Genomic DNA, 20,741 nt, shown 5'->3' on the forward strand with positions numbered 1-20,741 from the left:
AAAAGAAAAATGACTCCTTGTCACTTGTTTCTAAAAACAGATGTTTCTGTTCCCTGTTCCACCTACAGCACAGGAATCCAATTAGAAAGTGAATAGCGTTCACATCACATTCAATATTGGAAGATATGACTGGTTTGATTCATTACTTCTCTTAGAAATGAGAGGATGGGGGTCCTGGTGGATGTTCTGCAGGCGACAGGGCAGGGGCTGTGCTGGGAGAAAAATGCCCCAGATCTGCAGAGAAGCACCCCACTCCTAGCATCTACACCTGTGAGTCAGATGGCTGACCCCATCCATCCCCAACACCCTATGGTCAGTCAGCAACATTGCCAAACCCTGAGGGGTTATCTTAAAGAGCAGAAATGAGGCTCCTGCTCTCGAAAGGCCTGACCGAGCCCTCCACAGGCGTCTATGGCGGCTAGCCTCTGTGATGCAGTGCGCACACACCTGTCAGGAAGTTGACAGTGATCCACGCCGAAACGCCTACAAGAGAGTGTCACAGGCATTATTTTAATCACTTGAGATGCTGACAGCATAACACACAGGACCGTTAAATGACAATTTTCAGATCTAGGGAGCACGAAGGTATCGCTTCTGCACTACAGCCAGCCTTTGGATCACTGGCAGAGAGGAGCATTTCTCAGAAATGAATCCAGCAGCTTCCGGCCGACTGTCCTGGGAGACAGCAAACTGAATCCTAAAGCACTTCACCAAACGCCGCTTCTCTCCTCTGGTTATTACTGGCCTCCTCTTTTTGGAAGAAGTAGAAAAAGAACCCAGTGCTCCCCTTCCTCCTCTATACACATTCATTCTCAAGGTCATATTGAAGACCCATCAGGAGCTAGTGAGGAACCTTAAATGTCTCTTAGAATTAACAATGCAACAACATTCTAAATATGGCGGCAACTGGAGATTCTCTCCAAATGTTCTTAAAACTAAAAACACGATGTTTTTTAGAAACTCCATTCGTGCCAGGTTTGGGGTTGGTCAAGATAATCTGTCTCTGACAATGACCCCAAAAAGACCCTTTTGTGACATGTCAGTTGTGACTCAGAACCGGGCTGTAACAGCCATGATTCTTCACTGGAGCACCTGACAGGGGAGGAGGCTCCCACACGGGGCCGGGTGGCGGATGGTTAGAAGCAGCAGGATCGCTCCCGCCCACCTCACTGCACAGCCCCACTGTCCAGAGGCGCTTCCAGACACTTTACCTTCATCTGTTCCGTTCATGATGGAAACACAGTCATCCCCTACAAGGAAAGGCGATGCTTTAAACACTTCTTTCACCTAAATGTAAAGAGAGATGTTAATTCATCCTTTAGAATGAATGAATGAATATATTTATTTATTTAGCTAGCTAGCTAGTCAGTCAAGTGAAGCAGTGTGGGTGGAGAAGAACAAAAAAGTCTGTAACTGGTTGTGATCAATTAGTCGTAAATACTACTGCACTCAGATCAGCTTTCTTCATCCTTTAGAATTTATGGTCAAGGGTTTTGCATCATGCTACTGGCAGGCAGTAATGAAACCCCAGGGGCACCTGCCAATGTTCTCTGAGTCTGTTCAGGCCTCTCTAATCCATTGCAAGTTAATCTACCGCCAGGGCTCGCTGAAGCCCATGCTGTCCTGGAGACCCTGTCCTAAGCCAGCTGGGGCTTAGAAGGGCTCTGGGGGCTGCACAGACTGGGGGAAGCTGGGGCACACTGGGCCTGCTGGGCTCCAAACATTGCCCTGCTTTGGGATGTGAGATAAAGGAGCTGGAAGTCCTCCAAGGCAGACAGCAACCTTCACCAGGGCCCTGGCCTCTGGGGGTATTTCCTTGCCCACCTTTCAGCAAAATCTACCCACAGAAGCTTCAGCACCTCTGCACACCCCACCTGCATGCATGCCCCACAATCCAACCCTGTGAGGGACCCTGACAGGCGTGCCCTGTGCCCTCCTCCCACAAGTAAATGGGTGGAGGCAGCACAGAGGTTGAGGAGGACCCACTGTGGAATTCTGGGCGGCTGGGGACACACTGGCCCTGACGTGCCGGGACTGGGAGAGGCCACAGGGCCTCTTCGACAGTCATGTATGAGCATCGGACCAGGAGCAGGATGAGCAGCTGCCATGGGGAACAAGCAGGCTTCAGCTGCAGCACCGGGGCTCAGCACACACCAACTTCTGACCAGGATCAAGTCCCCTGAAGGCACCATGCACTTTTATTTATTTTTATTTATTTTTTTGAGACAAGGTCTTGTTCTGCTGCCCAGGCTAGAGTGCAGTGGCATAATCATCAGCTCAGTGTAGCTTTGACCTCCTGGGCTCAATCAATCCTCCCACCTCAGCTTCCTAAGTAGCTGGGATGACAGGAATGCACCACAACACCCAGCTAATTTTGTGTTTTTGGTAGAGATGGGGTCTTGCTATGTTGGCCAGGCTGGCCTTGAACTTCTGGGCTCAAATGATTTGCCCACCTTGGCCTCCCAGAGTACTGGGAGTACAGGTATGAGCCACTGCGCCCAGCCCACAGTACGCTTCTAAAATCAAGCTGCTTTCCTTACTATAAAACACAGATTCACTCTAGAAAACACGAATAACCTTAAATGTCACAAGGAACAAAGTATCATCTGCCCACCATCCCTCCACCTAAAAGTGATGCTGCAAACTTTTCTTCAGAAGCATCTGTGTCCTGCCTGATGGTGCGGCACTGGTGAGATAGCAGGTGTTTTTAGTCATCAGTAGGTCCTGGGGGCTGGCTAATGGCACTGGGGAATGGCCAGGCTCACCTTCTGTAGTAACTTCTGGGCCTTCTCTCCAGGTAACAGGCGTAAGCCAGCTGTGGCCTTGAGGACCAGAGGGGTGGCCTTCCAGAAGTCGAATGGAATGTCCTGTTTAGCAACATCCAGTAGTTCCTGGATTCCCTGAGCGCTCTGTGAACACGGTGAGAGCAAAGCAGGGTTTGTCAAATGCAGCATACAGGGTCACACGTGCTGCTTCCACCCTTTTGGGTTTTTTTGGTTTCTGGAGACAGTCTATGTTGCCCAGGCTAAAGTGAAGTGGCTTGATCACAGCTCATTTGCAGCCTTGAATTCCTGGGCTCAAGTGATCCTCCTGCCTCAGCCTTCCAAGCAGCTGGAACAAGGGCGTAAGCCATGATGCCCAATTAATTTTTAAAAACTTCTGACCGGGTGTGGTGGCTCACGCCTGTAATCCCAGCACTTTGGGAGGCCGAGGTGGATCACAAGGTCAGGAGATCAAGACCATCTTGGTTAACACAGTGAAACCCCGTTTCTACTAAAAATACAAAAAATTAGCCAGGTGTGGTGGTGGGCGCCTATAGTCCCAGCTTCTCGGGAGGCTGAGGCAGGAGAATGGCATGAACCTGGGAGGCAGAGCTTGCAGTGAGCTGAGATGGCGCCACTGCACTCCAGCCTGGGCGACACAGCGAGACTCCATCTCAAAAAAAAACTTCTTATAGAGACACTATGTCTCTGTGTTACCTATGTTGGTCTTGAACTCCTGGCCTCAAGCCATTTCCCACCTCAGCCCCCCAAAGTGCTATGATTAGAGGTGTCAGCCACCATCCCTGGCCCTTGCTTTTATACAATTTCCTTTCCTGATTTTCAAAATCTGCAGGAAACAGTGACACAAGTGGTACTGGCAGGTGTGTGGGAACACAGGGACCGGGTGAAACACGGCAGGGGGAGGACAGGTCAGGAGAATAAGCCGCTGTTCTACTGAGCCTGGTGACCTAAGCCCACATCCAGACCTGTGCCAATCCTCACGGGCAATCTCAGGTGAGCCTCAGCTTCGCTGGACATTGCAAAGGTGTGGCACTAGGCAAGTCTGGGGTCCCTCCTGGCACTAAACCCCATGACACCCACATCCAGGAGTCACTTCACCTGCCAGAGTGCTGGATCCAGAGCCCAAGGCTGGATAAGGCCCTATGTCGGTGTGTGCATGAGAGTGAAGGCCTGGGAAGGCGGCCGGGTGTTGTAGACGGTGTGATTCTGTGGGGACACGTGGGCCGCATCTGTCCAAGGGAAAAACACATTCCTCCTATCCAGAAATCCCATTCCAGTAATTCCTCTTGGGAGGCTGAGGTGGGAGGATCACTTGAGCCCAGGAGGTCAAGACCACCCTGGGCAACACAGCAAGACTCCCATCTCTACAAAACATTTAAATATTAGCTGGGCATTGTGGTGTGCACCTATGGTCCCAGTTCCTCGGGAGGCTGAGGTGGGAGGATAATTTGAGCCCAGGAGGCAGAGGTTGCAGTGAGCTGTGATTGTGTCACTGCACTCCAGCCTGGGTGACAGAGAGAGACCTCGTCTCGGGAAAAAAGAAAATAGAGAATTCATCTGGGAGATGCCCCTTGCATGTGTGGGTAATGAAGCATGTGTCAGGTGCAGCCCTTTTCTACTGTCAAGAGAAAAAGATTGGACATTATCTAAATGTCCTTCAGAAGGGGACTGGTTCCATGAGATAAGTGTGCAGCATCCATGCAATAACATTCAGCCAAAAAAACTAAGGAAGCTCTGCACATGCAGACATAAACGCTGTCCAACTATCCTGCTCAGCAGCAAAGCCAAGGGCCTCGGTACGGACACCCCCATGGGTGTGAGGTAAAAATGGGGAGAATACAGATGCCTCTGTTTACATACACATCACCCAGCCTCAAAGGATGCTAAGAGAGCCAGGACGTGGGCCTCCGAGGCAGCCCGGAGCAGGAGGGACATCTGTACTGTCACCCTGGAGGGCGTGGACATTTGTCCCACTTCAATGTGTGTCACCTACTCAAACAACTAAGGCCTTAAAAATCCTAGGAACTTATTCTAAATTTATCTAATTTAATCAGGTTTAACTGTAAGGTCACTCTAGAATCACCAATTTCAATTTCTTTTTTAACTAAGCTACAGGAAAGGCTTGAACTACATTGTCTGAGACCATGACACATTTGTGGACAAGAGCAATGTACTAGCTCATGACTTAAGAAATGCCTGAACCAAAAGGAAGTTACAACTCTCTCCATAGCCCATTTTGTGGGTGCCCCAGTAGAAAATCAGGCATCCTGCAGTAATGCATCCTGCATTAGTGCAGCTGTAAGCTTTAAGGACTTGAGATAGAAGTAGCAATGATACAAACTTACAAAAATCATTATTTGACAATTTTAATTAAATTTCTATTTATTTAGTTTTGTGGATTTTGCATAATACATTGTTTTTGGATGGGGTCGGAGTCTCACTCTGTCCCCCAGGTTGGAGTGCAGTGGCGCAATCTCGGCTCACTGCAACCTCTGCCTCCCATGTTCAAGTGATTCTCCTGCCTCAGCCTCCCGAGTAGCTGCAACCACCACGCCCAGCTCATTTTTGTATTTTTAGTAGAGATGAGGTTTCACCATGTTGGCCAGGTTGGTCTGGAACTCCTGATCTCAGGTAATCCACCCGCCTCGGCCTCCCAAAGTGCTGGGATTACAGGCGTGAGCCACTCTGCCCAGCCCGTAACATGTTTTTAATTTTTTTCTTTAGATATAAGGTCTCACTCTGTCACCTGGGGCACAATCGTGGCTCACTGTAGCCTTGACCTCCCAAGCCCAAGTGATCCTCCCACCTCAGTCTCCCAAGTAGCTGGGATGACAGTGTGTACCACCATGCCTAGCTGATTTTTAAATTTTGTAGTAATGGGGTTCTCTGTTGCCCAGGCTGGTCTTGAACTCCTGGGCTCAAGAGATCCTCTTGCCCCGGCCTCCCAAAGTGCTGGGACTGCATGTGTGACCCACCAGGCCCGGCCAACAATAATTTTTTATTTCAGTCAATGTTTGCTATCTTCAATCAGAAACCACAACAAAAAATTAAAAATGTATTATGCAAAATTCACAAGACAAAATTAGTGTAAAAATATGAATAAGTAAACTGTCAAATAATGATTTTTGTAAGTTTGTAGGATTTGTGCTTCTGACCTGTACCAAGACCCTGGGACCCCCAGGTTGGAGAACTGAGCGCTGGCACGGTGGAGTCAGAGGATGGAGCCGGGTGGGGGCGCGTTCTCCTCTGGGCCCACGCGCTGCACACCTTCTCTCATCTGACCATCCCAAATGGCGTGAAATGCCCAGGCAGCACCGTCAAAGCCCCCTTCCCTTGTGAAGACAGCCTACCATATTCAAAGGAAAAGAACTGGCTTGAACACATTCCGCAGTTGAACAGGGAGACACGGGAGAGGATCCTTACCTTTTCAACATCATCAGCATAGGCAGAAAGACCTGGCTTCAGTGCTTTGAAGGTTTCATGGGTCAAGGTGGGAGTTTCTAAGGGGAAAACATGTTGAAAAGGGTACAACTATGAATACACACATGAGAACACATACAATCACAACTAGCCACACTTTTTAAAGACAGACGCTGACAATACAGACCAGTCCCCAAGTGGCAGGGGCCCTTCATCTACTCCTTGTCTAAATTCTGACTCTTTGTTCATCAGAACAAGATGAGTATAATACCTAATGTCTTGGCCAGAATGTTACTTATTATTTTTTTAAAATTATATTTATTATAATAATTTTTTTTTAAAGAGATGGGCTCTTGCTATGTTGCCCAGGCTGGTCTTGAACTTTTGGGCTCAAGCAATCCTCCCATCTCAGCCTTCTGAGTAGCTGGAACTACAGGTGCAAGCTACTGTGCCCTGCATTTTACTTTTTAAGAATCCAACTTTACGGCCGGGTACGGTGGTTCACGCCTGTAATTCCAGCACTTTGGGAGGCCGAAGTGAGCAGATCACGAGGTCAGGAGTTTGAGACCATCCTGGAGAATATGGTGAAACCCCGTCTCTACCAAAAATACAAAAAAATTAGCTGGGTGTGGGGGCAGGCACCTGCAGTCCCAGCTACTTGGGAGGCTGAGGCAGGAGAATTGCTTGAACCCGGGAGGCGGAGGTTGCAGTGAGCCAAGATCACACCACTGCACTCCAGTCTGGGCAACAGAGCGAGACTCCATCTCAAAAATAAAAAAATAAATAAAAAATAAAAATTCAACTTAACTGAAGATAATTTACATATGAAACAACTACATCGGTGTTAAATTTTAACACAGTTGGCCGGGCGCGGTGGCTCAAGCCTTTAATCCCAGCACTTTGGGAGGCCGAGACGGGCGGATCACGAGGTCAGGAGATCGAGACCATCCTGGCTAACACGGTGAAACCCCGTCTCTACTAAAAAATACAAAAAACTAGCCGGGCGAGGCGGCGGGCGCCTGTAGTCCCAGCTACTCGGGAGGCTGAGGCAGGAGAATGGCGTAAACCCGGGAGGCGGAGCTTGCAGTGAGCTGAGATCCGGCCACTGCACTCCAGCCTGGGCGACTGAGCGAGACTCCGTCTCAAAAAAAAAAAACAATTTTAACACAGTTAATTCTTGCCAATTCAATAAACAGTGGAATAGGACAAGTGACTTCAAACTGAAAATAGGAACACCATTTCCTTGATTCTGAAATGAATTTATTACAGGGTTCTCAAGATTAGGGTTTTTTCTTCATTTTAAAAAATGCAGTGTTTTAAACTATTAGGAGTGGCATGAAGTCGTGCGTACAACAGGGAGGAATACTAAATTCAGACACGAAGACTGGACCAGAAAAGATCAGGGACAAAACTTTTCGCAAGGTCTTTTCTCTCCAAAGAGAAAACCCTGGGACATGGCTCCAAAAGCATTGCAGGCTGATGTCTGTTGCACACTTAGCTTCGAAGAAGCTTTACTTTTTAATTAATTATTAATTTTTTAAAAGTTCCACTACAAAATTTTTTTTTGAGATGGAGTTTCACTCTTGTTGTCCAGGCTGGAGTGCAATAGTGTGATCTTGGCTCACTGCAACCTCCGCCCACCAGGTTCAAGCGATTCTCCTGCCTTAGCCTACTGCGTAGCTGGGATTACAGGCTTCGAAGCCACTTTCAGAGATAAGCATATATGGCATCTAAATATTTCACTACTGTAATAAGTTAAAAAATAAAGCAGATGGAGTCAAAAGTAAATACAATACACCACCCAGCTTTGGAGACAGCAGCTAGAAGTCTCCAGCGCCAGCAGAACCGTGCAATGCCAGGATGGTGTCTACCCCACAGGTTCCAGGTCAGCCAAGAAGAGCGTCGGACACCCAGGGGACCTGCCTGACAGGGGCTGCAAACTCTCACTGGCTATGGCTAGAGACACATGGAGGGCAAACCTCAGGGTCACGGGCACGAGACGGGCATCAGGGAACCAAGGGAAGAGGGTGGTCGGAGAGCAGAGGAACGGGTGGCAAGGGGGACCCCGCAAGAGAAGTCGCCCATCCCGGCCTGAGGCCCACCCTAGAAGCACAGCCAACGGGGTCCAGGCTCCAGCTCCCTTCTCCAGCTGAGAACCCTCTCGGCTGTTGCCCCTGGCCATCTTGGCCCACCTGGCAGCTCCTGGTCAGGCCCAGGAGCCTTTGCTATTTATCTGGCTTTCCTGATTTTCTGCCTCCCATGGGCCTGAATCTGGGGATACTTCCTCCCTGAACTCCCCACAAAGCCCCAAACAGCCACTGGCCTAAATCCTGGTCCTAGCCACCTGACCTGCTGGTGAATGTGGGGAGGGGATGGGCCACCAAACACCCTCAAGGTCTCAGCTGTCCTTCAGCATGATCACTACTCACTAGTGTAAGAATGATCTGGGACTCCCAGGAAATTTAGATGCTTGGACCCGAGCCTACATCGGCGTCAGCATCTCTGGGAAATTGCATTTAGGCAAGCTCCCAGGTGAGTCTGCGGCAGGGGGCCTGGCCAACACCGTAGCACAGGGGAGAAGATCCCGAGAGCCCTGCCATGAGAGGCGGGTACCTCTGGGGGGCCGGGCGAACTGGAAGACGTGTACTCGGGTGCCAGTGCTTCCTGCATCAAACATGATCCCGTAGAAGACCTCGTGCCCGTCTGCAGCTGTCCCCTGGGGACTGTGGGCCTGCTGACCCCACCGGGTCCCCGGGGCTGCCCTGGTGATGCTGAAGAAGGCCTGGGTGGTGGTGGCCCGGTGCCACTTGATGTAGGCAACATAGATGAACAGGCCCACACACAGCCCCAGGGGGTATGCCACCTTCGCCACCCGCAGGCTCCCGTGGTTGGATATTTTTCTCATCCTTGTCTGCCAAGGACCGTGCTGCGGCTGCTGGTGGGAAGGGGGAGAGGCAGGAAGAGCACGTTAGGGTGCCAAGTTCCAAGGAGAGTCAGACGTCCCCAGGTCTAGGGACAAAATGTTCAACCTGAAACCGCTCCATGTTCCCCCCAGGAATCAGAAGCTTCATTTGATCCTCATAATGATTCCAGAAGGTGTGATCCCCATCTCACAGAAGAGGAACTGAGGTTTATAAAGGCAGGACAGCCTGCTCAAGGTCGCACACCTTGCAGGTGCTGACCTGGCGCACAGGCCACAGCTGCTGGCTCCTCTAAGGGAGGGTCCCACGGGCAGCTTGGGATATATGGCGATTTATGTAAAAAAAGCCACATGTAAATGGTGTTCCCAAACTGTTCATGGGAACAGAAGCACATATCTGATTCAGTCTTTCAATCCTCAGTTATACTTCTATTCAGGCAATTTACTTTTCGAAAGGTTTAAACTCCAGCCCTTGGGCAACTACTGAGAGCCCCAGACAAACCTGAAAAATGTAGCTCGTTTTTCTGGAAGTTTCATAACGAATACCTTTTTTCATTCACATAGCCCATTTCTGCCAAGGAAAAAATACTGTCTGTATACTTTCAAAGCCTACAAAAATTCTACTAGCGTAGCAAAAACTTCATTGGGTACCAATATTTTTGGATCAATACACCCAAAATGAAAGCATTTGTTCAAGTTTCATTGGCTGCTCCAGTGTGAGGCAGCATGTAGGAACCTGAGGCTTCAAAGGACAAGAAGCGTGGGCCGACTCTAGGGCCGCCAACCCTGGGGAACGTCCATCAGCCTGTCCCCCGCTCACTCTCTCTGTCGGTCCTGGTGAGTGGCCACTCCGAGGGGAGCAAGGGGTCAGGAGGGTGCCAGGCTGGAAGGGGTACCCGTTCTGCCTGCAGCCACGTATGACAGTGGGCAAGATGCCCCTCGAGGGGGCCAGCCTCATCTGTAAGGTGGGGCTGCTCCTGGGAGAGCCCCTCGTGACTTTGGGGATTCAGTGTGCTCAGAACAGGCTGCAGAGAAAGCACGTGCCACACGTGGGCTTTACAGAAGGGCAGCAGGAGGTGACATCTCTGTGGAGCCAAGGACAGCATGGCTGCACTGCTGAGGAGGGGGCAGTGGCAGTCCAAGGGGCAAGTCAGCAGCGACCTGCACTACCTGAGGCTGTTTGGGCACAGCAGAATGGAAGGACAGGGCCCGTGGGGCAGAGCACAGGGAGCAGGCCCTTCCTGGCCCCTCCTTACTGAGGTCCCACCTGTGGCCACAGCTGGCTATCCTCAGGCCCAGAGAGGTAAGACAAGCACTGCTACAGTGTCCCATGCCGAGGGAAGAAGCCTCACCAGTGGCCTGGCTACCCACACTGAGGCAGGAGACAGGAAAACCACCCTTCCTTGAGCATCTGCCATGGGCAGGGCTGCAAAAAGGCTCTCCTGGCAGGTGCCAAGGTGCAGCCCCTCCCCAGCCCTATTTTGGGCCTGGGTCCCACCATGCTCAGGAGCTTCCTACAGCTCTCAGGATCATGTTGCAGCCTCTGCCTGGGCCTGTTCCTGCCGGCCCCTGCTGCTTCATCACACTCTTTTGTCCTTGCCCACAGTGCTCTGAGAACAGTGCCGCCTTCTGCCCCTTGAACTCAGCCTCTCCCTGCCTCAGGCCCCTGGCACAGACTGATACCCATTCCCAGAATACTTGTCCACCACCCTGGCACCATGTTTTCATTCTGAAACCTCCACTGAAATGTCACTGCCACCCCCTTCCCGGATGCCCCCAACCTCCACATGCCCCATCACATAGTCTCTGAGCTCCCTTTACCCACCACCAGCTGTGATGAAACCAGTATTAATAGACCTGGTTCCTGTAGGTCTGTGTCTCCCGTCTAGGACATGAGCCCCCAGGGCAGGGACTCAGTTTGTCTTGTGCTGCTGCTGCCCAGCATGGTATCCAAGCCCTTCTTTAGAATGGAAGAGGCTGCTCCTCCACCCTTGCACCTTCTATAACGTCACCAGACACACAACAGAATCCTGTAGAAAATCCATTAACAGGGAGAGGACACAGCAAGACGGTAAAAGAAGCTCAAAGGCCCTCATTCTCCCACAGAGAAACATTAAAAACAACTAGAGACTGGTTAAAATATTGCATAGGAGCTCTGCAAAACAGGCAACGATCTACAGCAACCAAGAGAATGCCCAGCCCAGAAGCAGCCACATTCAGGATGTCAGGAACTCTGGGGTGCTTCGCTCGCTCCTGCCCCACGCCTCCCCAGCACGGCGCCGCCTGATGAAAGCAGCAGCCCAGCTCCCAATTCCTTCCCTTGTAACTGGAGGCAGCGGAGCGGACCTTTCTGCAACATCCTAATCTGTCTTGGGCTGCCTGAGGAACAGATCTCTGTTTCACCTGACTCTGAGCTCAGAGCTCAGACAGGAAGTCAGGGAAATGGTTGTGGGCACTGCTAGGCAAAGCTGTAGGGTGAATACAACCCCACGCATACCTGGGGCAAGAATGACAGGTGAGAAATACAGTAGAACATCTCAAGCCCAAGGAGGGACTGGGAGAGACTTTGGGAAAGTAAGATGTATATGTACTTAAAGCTTTATAAAAGTTTAATGGAGCCAACAAGGCAAATAAATTGTGTTCTGGCAGACATTAAGACCTGCTTTCTCTTACTAAAAAAAAAAAAAAAAGGGCACACATTTTATCAAAATTTGACAATTCAGAGTTAAGGGTACTGAGATTAAGCTTCAGATCACCAACTTAAACAAAACAGCAATGAAAAATTGGTTATTCAACTTGGAAAGAGGAACTAAAACCAAGCCATAAAGGGGAGATTAAATATGTGTTCCTTGATCTCAAAGTCCTTTTAGGAACAGGAGTTCCGGGCACATGTGAGCAACATATCACACCACCAAACCCCAATTCCAGAATCGAAATTTACAATGATAGAAAAACAAAGGTAACTCCGGGCCGGGCGTGGTGGCTCATGCCTGTAATCCCAGCACTTTGGGAGGCTGAGGCAGGAGAATGGCTTGAACCCGGGAGGCGGAGGTTGCAGTGAGCCAACATTAAGCCACTGCACTCCAGCCTGGGCGACAGAGCGAGACTCTGCCTCAAAAAAAAAATAAAAGAAAGAAAGAAAAGAAAAACAAAGGTAACTCCAAATACATTTCTTGGTATATTCCAAAGGGAAGCTTGAAGATATTTTTAAATAGTCACGAATATGGTGAAATTGAAAAAAAACACATACACAGGCCCAGGGAAGATGCATCCTCAGAAGAAACCTGAGGAGACTTCAGCCTTCATCCTGAGCTGATCCGTAGGCTTAGACAGATCCTGCTATTTGGTGGGGGCCATTCCCAAAACAGAGTTAGTCTGCAAAGACTGGGACATGGAGCTGTTTTTCAGATGCCCAATGTTGAGCAAAAAACTCACAAGGCATACTAAGAAACGGGAAAACACAGCTCATTCAGAGGAAGAAAATGAAGCGGCAGAATCCATCCCTGAAGAAATGCAGGCACTGGACGTACTTGACCAAGACTTAAAAATGACTATCTTAAATATGCCTTTTAAAAGAGCTGAAGGAAAACAGATAAAGAATGAAAATAAATCAAGAAAACAACATTATGACAACAAAATGAGAAATTATAAAAAGGAATCAAACAGAAATTGTGGAGCTGAAAAATACAAAACTGAACTGAAAACTCTGACCAGAGAAATTTGAGTCAGCACAGGAATCAGCCAACCTGAACACAGGACATTTGAATATATCAAGTCAGAGGAGCAAAAAGAATGAGGAAAGTGAGCAGAGCCTCAGGGACTTAGGGGCCTCCCTCACATGCACCATGCACATTATAGAAGTCTAAGAAGGAGAAGAGAGAATGGGGCAGAGAAATTATGTGAAGAAAGAATAGCTAAAAACCTCCCAAATTTGACTAAAGACATGAATATAAACATCCAAGAAGCTCAGTAAACCCCACATAAGATAAACCCAAAGAGACCCACACTGAGACACAATGTAATCAAACTGTGTAGAGACAAAGGCAGAATATTGAAAGCAGCAAAGAACGGTTCATAATGTATAAAGAATCCTCAGTAACACTGTTAGCCAACGTCTTCCCAGAAACCTCGGAGGCCAGAGGCAGTGGGACGATACACCCAAACTGCTGAAAGAAAAAAAAAAATCCGTCAATGGAGAATTCTATGTTCAGCAAAACTGTCCTTCACAAATGAGGGAGAAGTGAAGACACTTCCAGATTAATAAAAGATGTGAGTGTTCACTGCCACTAGATCTGCCCTACAAGACTGCTAAAGGGAGTCCTGGAAGTTAAAACAAAAGGGCACTAGACAGCAGCTAAAAGCTGTAGGAAAATACAAACACCTCCAGCAAAGGCAAATGGAGGGACAAATTTAGAAACTAGTATTAGTGTACAATTGGTCTGCAACACCACTTAATATTTTCTTCAGGATTTAAAAGATATATGCATAAAAGTAATTACAGGTTTATGCTAATGGGTGCACACCCAATACAAACAGATGTAATCTGTGACATCAATAACAAAGTGGGGGTAGATGGAATTGTAAAGGAGAGGTTACTGTGAACTGACTGAAATTAAGTTGATATCAATTTAAAATAGATTGCTCTAACTTCAGGATGTTATGCATGCAATCCCTATGGTTGTAACCACAATGAAAATATCTGTAGCATATACAAAAAAGGAAATGAGAAGGGAATCAAAAACAGAATCTACAGATAATCAACTAAATACAAAAGAAGGTAGTAATGAAGGATAAAAAAAAGCTATAAAATATATACAAACAACAAAATAGCAAAAACAAGTCCTTTCCTATGAGTAATTACTTTAAATATAAATGGATTAACTCCTCAATCAAGAGACACAGATTGACAGCAGCATAGATTAAAAAACAAGACCTGACTACAGCTGACCCTCAAACAACATGGGTTTGAACTGCACAGATCAACTTATATCCAGATTTTCTTCCACCCCTGCCACCTCTGAGACAGCAAGATCAACCTTTCCTCTTTCACCTGCTCCTTAGCTTACTCAACATGAAGACAATGAAGATGAAGACCTTTATGATAATCCACTTCCACTTACTAAATAGCAAATACATTTTCTCTTTCTTATGATTTCTTATTATAATAACATTTTCTGTTCACTAGCTTACCTCATAGTAATAATACAGATTATAATTCATATAACATACAAACTATGTGTTAATCAACTATTTATGTTATCAGTAAGGCTTCTTCAACAGTAGGCTACTAGTTTGGGAGGCAAAGACGAGAGGTTTTTTTTGAGCCCAGGAGTTTGAGACCAGCCTGGGCAGCATAGGGAGAACCTGTCTCTACAAAAAATCAAAAAATTAGCTGGACATGGTGGTGTGCGCCTATAGTCCCAGGCTCCTTGGGGAGGCTGAGGTGGGAGAATCACTTGAGCCCCAGAGTTCAAGGCTGAAGTAAGCCATGATTGCACCACTGCATTCTAGACTGAAGTTACACTTGGATTTTCAACTGCAGGTGAGGGGTTGGTATCCCTAACCCATATTGTTCAAGGGTCAGCTGTGTATTCTATCTACAAGAAACTCGGTTTAGATCTAAGAGCACATATGGGCTGAAAGTAACAGAATGGAAAAGAGTCAACGCAAGGAGTGACCAAAGGAGAGCAGGGGTTGCTATACCAATATCAGACAAAAGAGACTTTAAGTCAAAAACTGTCACAAGAGACAGAGAAGTACATTATATCATGATAAAATAGTCAATTCACCGGGAATATAAAATGATTGTTAACATACATGCAACAAACATCAAAACCCCTAAATATGTAAACCAGACACTGATAAAATTGAAGAGAAATAGACAACTATCAATAATAGTAATATTATTATACTAGGAGACTGAAATGTCTCACTTTGAATAATAGACAGAAAAATGAGACAGAAGATCAGCAAAGAAACAGAGGACTCAAATGACACTACAGAGCAAGAGTGTAACAGAACACCCTACACGCAACGCCAGATGGTGGGCTACAAAACATGCCTTAATGCATTTTAAACAATCCAAACCATACAAAGCATCTTTTCCAGTCACAATGGGGTGACACCAGAAATCAACAGCAGAAGGAAAACTGAATAATTCACAATTATGTGGAAATTCAGCAGAGCACAACCTTAAACAACCAAGGAGTCAAAGAAGAAGTCGTAACGAAAATCAGAAAATACCTTGAGATAAGTGAAAACAAAAACACAACCTTCCAAAACTTACGGGATGCAGCAAAAACAGTGCCAGTAGGGAAATGTGCCAATAGGAAAAGCTATAAACACTTGCTTTAGAAGAGAAGAAAGGGCTCAAACAACCTAACTGTACACCTTAAATAACTACTAAAAGAACAAACTAAACATAAAGCTAGAAAAAGGAAGAGGAAAAAAGGAGGAGAAAAAAAGTAAAAACCGAGGAGGAAAATAATAAAGATTAGAGGAGGATAGAGAATAGAAAAATAGACAACATAAATGAAACTAAAATTTGGTTCTTCAAAAGTCAACGTAACTGTCAAACCTTTAGCTAGACTGACTAGGGAATAAAGAAAGAAGACTCAAATAGCTGTAACCTGGAATGAAAGAGGGGACATTACTACCTATTTTACGGAATAAAAATGACTATAAGAGAGTACTATGAACACTGTATGCCTACAAACTGGATAACCTAGATGAAAGGGACAAATTCCTGAATACAAAATCCACCAAGATAAATAATAAAGAATTTGGCAATGGCCCAAACCCAGGACAGTTTGCAGATTAAAGGAAAAATGGGGATTGGTTAGATTAGAAAAAAAAAAAAAAGAATTTGGCAATGATTTCTTAGATATGACACCAAAAGCACAGGCAAGCAAAGCAAAAATAAACAAATGGAATTACATTAACTAAATGGCTTCTACCCAGCAAAAGAAACAATCACCAAAATGAAAACACAACCTACAGAACAGGAGAAAATAGATAAACAGTACATCTGCTCTGAAAGGGGTTAATAATCAGAATATATAAAGAACTCTTAAAAGTCAACCACAAAAATCTGATTAAAAAATAACAGATAAAAAGCATACAAAAAGAGGCTCAACATCATGAGTCATTAGCAAAATGCAAAACTGCAATGACCTATCACATCATATATTAGGATGCCACTATCAAACAAACAGAAAATAACAAGTATTAGTGAGGATGTGGAGAAACTGGAACCCTTGTGCTCTGCTGGTGGGAAAGTCAGATGGTGCAGCTGCCTTGGAAAACAGCATGGAGCTTCCTCCGAAAATCAAAGCCAGAACTACCACATGGTTCAGCAATCCCACTTCCAAAAGAGTTGAAAGCAGGATCTTAAAGAGCTACACACTTACATTCACTGAAGCATTATTCACAACAGACAAGACAGAAATAATCCAAACATCCACTGACAGATGGATACACAAAATTCAATTTAGAAGTGAATTGAATTTTGAATGAAATATTATTCAGTTTTAAAAAGGAAGGAAATTCTGACACATGCTACAACATGGACGAGCCTTAAAGGCATTTCACTAAGTGAAATAAGCCAGTCACAAAAAGACAAATATTGTAGGATTCCACTTACATGAGTTACCTAGAGCTGTCAAATCATACAGACAGAGAGTAGAAGGGCAGGTGCTGAGGGCAGGGGGGTGAGGAGGACTTACTGGGTAAAGAGTTTCAGTTGGGGAACATGAAAAGGTTCTGGAGAAGGATGGTGATGGTGGTTGTGAATGCACTTAATGCCACAGAACTGTACATTTAAAAAGCGTTACGTTGGTAACTTTTGTGTTATGCCTATTTTATCGCAACTTTTAAAATCCTTCAATGGCTAGGCCAGGCTGGTAACAGAAATAAGTTCTGTTGGTATAGGACTTAAGGAACTCTGTGGGGTGAAGGATGGGGATAAAGAGAGCAGGGCCCACCCACTGTGTCAAATACAAAACGTTTTACAGTTCTGATCACACTCACGCCCTACTCTCTCAACGAAGGAGACAGATCATGCCTTACTAAGATTCTTCTTGCTGAAATGTGCTGGCGGAGCTCCTCCCTTGGGCTCCTGGCTGCTCTGCCATTTCCATAGCACATGACATGTGCAGTTCTTCTTTCAGGCCCCTCTCGCTCTGGTTAGATGCCGCCTACTCCAGGAGTAGGGACCAGCCCCCATCCCAGAACCTCCAACACCCAACACAAAACCGAGCCCAGCAGCAGCTCAGCCAGCACCTGTTGAAGGGGGTCTGCTGATGGCTCAGCAGTGTACTGAGGTGGAGAATGGGCAGTAGGAGGAAGATGCAGGCATCACAGATGCCACAGGACTGGGTGATGGCCGTGAGCTGAAACAGGTCATCTGGGAAGGGACCGTTTGGCAGGAGGCAGCAGTGATCAGGTTTTCAACATGCTGAGTTTGATATGCCAGAGGGACATCATTGGGAAACAGGACAGGCCATATGAGAGGTAACAGGTTTGGGGCTGGTCCAGAAATAGGATGGACTCTACGAGAGGAGACAGGCTTGGGGCTGGGAATGATGCACATTAAGGCAACGTTAGCTGAGATTGGGAGAAGAGACGTGGCACTAGGAATGTTCATTCCAAAGTAGCGCCTCTCATACCACAACAGTCTCCATTCCTTAGTAGACTATAACCCAAAGTTTCAGGTTTCTAAGTAATCGTCAAATGTTTAATTAAATTACAGTATTTATAGAGAAAGTTCTGAAACAATCCAGGGATGAATAGTGAGGACAAAAAGCAATAGTAACACCCTACAACTGTGAATATGTTTAATAAAATCCTTTTTATGTAATCAAGTTTTTTTTTTTTTTTTTTTGAGACAGAGTCTCACTCTCTCACCTAGGCTGGAGTGAAGTGGCACAATCTTGGCTTACTGCAACCTCCGCCTTCCAGGTTCAAGCAATTCTCCTGCCTCAGCCTCCCAAGTACCTGGGATTAAAGGCACACGCCACCATGCCCGGCTAATTTTTGTATTTTTAGTACAGACGGTGTTTCACCATGTTGGCCAGGCTGCTCTCAAACTCCTGACCTCAAATGATCTGCCCACCTTGGCCTCCCAAAGTGCTGGAATTACAGGTGTGAGACACCGCACCTGGACCATAATCAAGTCTTATCATGTCCTTTGTTAGTCTAAGAACCATATTCCACATGATCAGATTCACAGGTGGTATATTAAATCTAGAGGCAAAGTTGCTAGTTATTTATTGTCTAACCATTTAAAATAACCCTTTATGTGCCATGTCCCGTGTCCAGTGCCCCACAAAGCCCACCTCACAGTCCTGGGTTTCCCTAAGACAGCACCGAGGCCCTGGGAATGTGTGTAAACGGACCTGTCTGAGATTGCAGTCGGTGTGTGGTGGAGCACACAAGAGTCCCCAGCTTCAGTCCAAATTGAACGTGCTTTATCACTTCACCTTCCCTGTAAGTACAATACTACTTTAGATATCCAAAAAACACTCACATACATAGACATACCTTACACAGACATAATTACTGAAGTTACACACCAAGTTCAGGAAGACAAAAACAAGAGTCTAACTAGAACACAGTACTGAGAGAGCACAGAACCAGGAACAGCCTTGCTCATGCACAGGGGTGGGAAGAAGAGTTCTTACAATCATGTTCACCCGCCGGGCGCGATGGCTCAAGCCTGTAATCCCAGCACTTTGGGAGGCCGAGATGGGCGGATCACGAGGTCAGGAGATTGAGACCATCCTGGCTAACACCGTGAAACCCCGTCTCTACTAAAAAATACAAAAAACTAGCCAGGCGAGGTGGCGGGCGCCTGTAGTCCCAGCTACTCGGGAGGCTGAGGCAGGAGAATGGCGTAAACCCGGGAGGCGGAGCTTGCAGATCCGTCCACTGCACTCCAGCCTGGGCGACAGAGCGAGACTCCGTCTCAAAAAAAAAAAAAAAAAAATCATGTTCACCATACCCTCTCCCCAAGGAACAGGTCACCTCCATGTCCCTGTGGCCCAGATCTTAACACCGATGTCATTCCACTAGATTAAGGTGTTGCCCATGGCTGAGACACCTGCAGGAGGGGCAACGGGGTTTCTGTGGGAACCACTAACACCACAGCGTGAATTTGTTGATCACGTTCTCCCTGACAGACTCACTGAGGAAAACAATGACATCTCAGTCTGTTCTTTAAAGGAGAGAGAGGGTGGGATGAGGCTGTAAGGAAGGTAGCGGGTGGGAACCAAGGGGAGGCAGGGATAGGAAGTAGGGTGCACACAGGCAAACAGAGAGGTGTGGCTCCTGCCGAGGCCACCCTCCAGGCAGGAGTTAGAGAGGAGAACCTGAGGGTGGAGCAGTGTTGTCGTTAGTAGGAGCTGCCCTGTCCCCTGGTTGGCTTTCTAGGAGATGGGGATGGCAAGCCACCTCTTGGAAATACAGGCGCCATCTGATGTGGATTGATGGCTGCCTAATCTGTTGGCCAGTTTCTTCAGGTTTTCAGTTCAAGTACACGGAAGGGCCATGAATGCAAATGCCTGCCATGCACGCTGTATCCAAAAATAAAGCACATTAGAAACTTCCACTCATCCTCCTAGTAGGTTTCAATAGGTTTTTCTCTCCTTGGCAAAAACCGGTGCATGAAAGGCCTGTCAACACCACCTGCTGTTTCCTTTATACAGGAGGTGGTGGGAGGGGAGGCGCTTCCAGATCTCCTGACACAAAGGGCTGCCCATCTCCCTGGTCCTTTACCCGAAGCTTCAGGAGGCAGACACACACGCTAGCCAGTCACTCTCTCCAGGCCAAGGGGAGGGAAACAAAAAGCTCTTTCGAGATTGGTACCGTGCTTGCCAGGTCCTTCAAAAATGACTACCCGCCGCCCAAGGCTCTTGCACAGCGGGTGGGAGGAAGAGTCCTTGTAATCCACCTCTCCCAAGGAAGATTCCCCGCCTGCAGGCTATGGCTGAATTCCCCGCATCCTGTGTGACGTGGGTGTGTGGCTTCGCGCAGGTAAGATTGGAATACAGGTGCCTGGAGGGACACCCAGAGCTGCCCAGGCACTTCCCGGTGGCTGGTTCCTTTGCACTTATAATAAAAACACCCTCCCTTCCACGCTCCCCTGGGCCCTCCCATCTCTCCTTCCTCTTCCACGCTCTCCTGGCTGTTGAATGTTTTCCACTGAAGGAGTCTAGTCTGTCCATATCAGGGGCTCTCCCTCCCTCGGTCCGGGCATCCGCGGCTCATAGGTCAGCTCGGGCAGAACCGCCCTGACCACCTATGAGCTCCTTGGGACATCACCCCAATGCCAGGGTGAATCGTCCTTACACTCTCAGTCCTGTCCAAGCGGCCTGATCCTACCTGTTTCCCAGAAACTGCTACGCGAGGCTTCCCCGCCGGGCTCATCCAGGAGCGCAGGGGCCTGTTCCTGACGCGGACTGGGGGCGGGTCCGCAAAAGCTGGCCGAATGAATGAACGCAGCAGGGCTAGGGCCCCCTGGGGCTAGAGGCCCCTGCTATTTGGCCCGCCCTGCGGCCCAAAACACTGGACTTGCCCCCCACCGGTCAGCGGAGCTCAGACGTCCAGGAAGCCCTAGTGAA

General features: G+C 47.5%; 1 protein-coding gene across 1 annotated transcript in view; it reads right to left on the reverse strand.

Annotated features, from left to right (window-relative positions):
* ENTPD6 (ectonucleoside triphosphate diphosphohydrolase 6 (putative)) overlaps positions 1–20,736 on the reverse strand; it is a 31,229-nt gene extending 10,493 nt beyond the window's left edge. Inside the window, exons 1-7 of the mRNA XM_011952177.1 lie at positions 20,503–20,736; positions 9,626–9,694; positions 8,817–9,138; positions 6,207–6,283; positions 2,766–2,909; positions 1,212–1,287; positions 448–483 (exon numbers count right to left, since the gene is read on the reverse strand). Of these exons, the coding sequence (XP_011807567.1) occupies positions 448–483; positions 1,212–1,287; positions 2,766–2,909; positions 6,207–6,283; positions 8,817–9,138; positions 9,626–9,679 (709 nt within the window). The 5' untranslated portion in view covers positions 9,680–9,694; positions 20,503–20,736. The remainder of the gene's footprint in view (positions 1–447; positions 484–1,211; positions 1,288–2,765; positions 2,910–6,206; positions 6,284–8,816; positions 9,139–9,625; positions 9,695–20,502) is intronic.
* Positions 20,737–20,741: the final 5 nt, after the last annotated feature.

The sequence above is a fragment of the Colobus angolensis genome, unplaced genomic scaffold (genome assembly GCF_000951035.1).
Source record: "Colobus angolensis palliatus isolate OR3802 unplaced genomic scaffold, Cang.pa_1.0 Scaffold336, whole genome shotgun sequence".
Lineage (NCBI taxonomy): Eukaryota > Metazoa > Chordata > Mammalia > Primates > Cercopithecidae > Colobus > Colobus angolensis.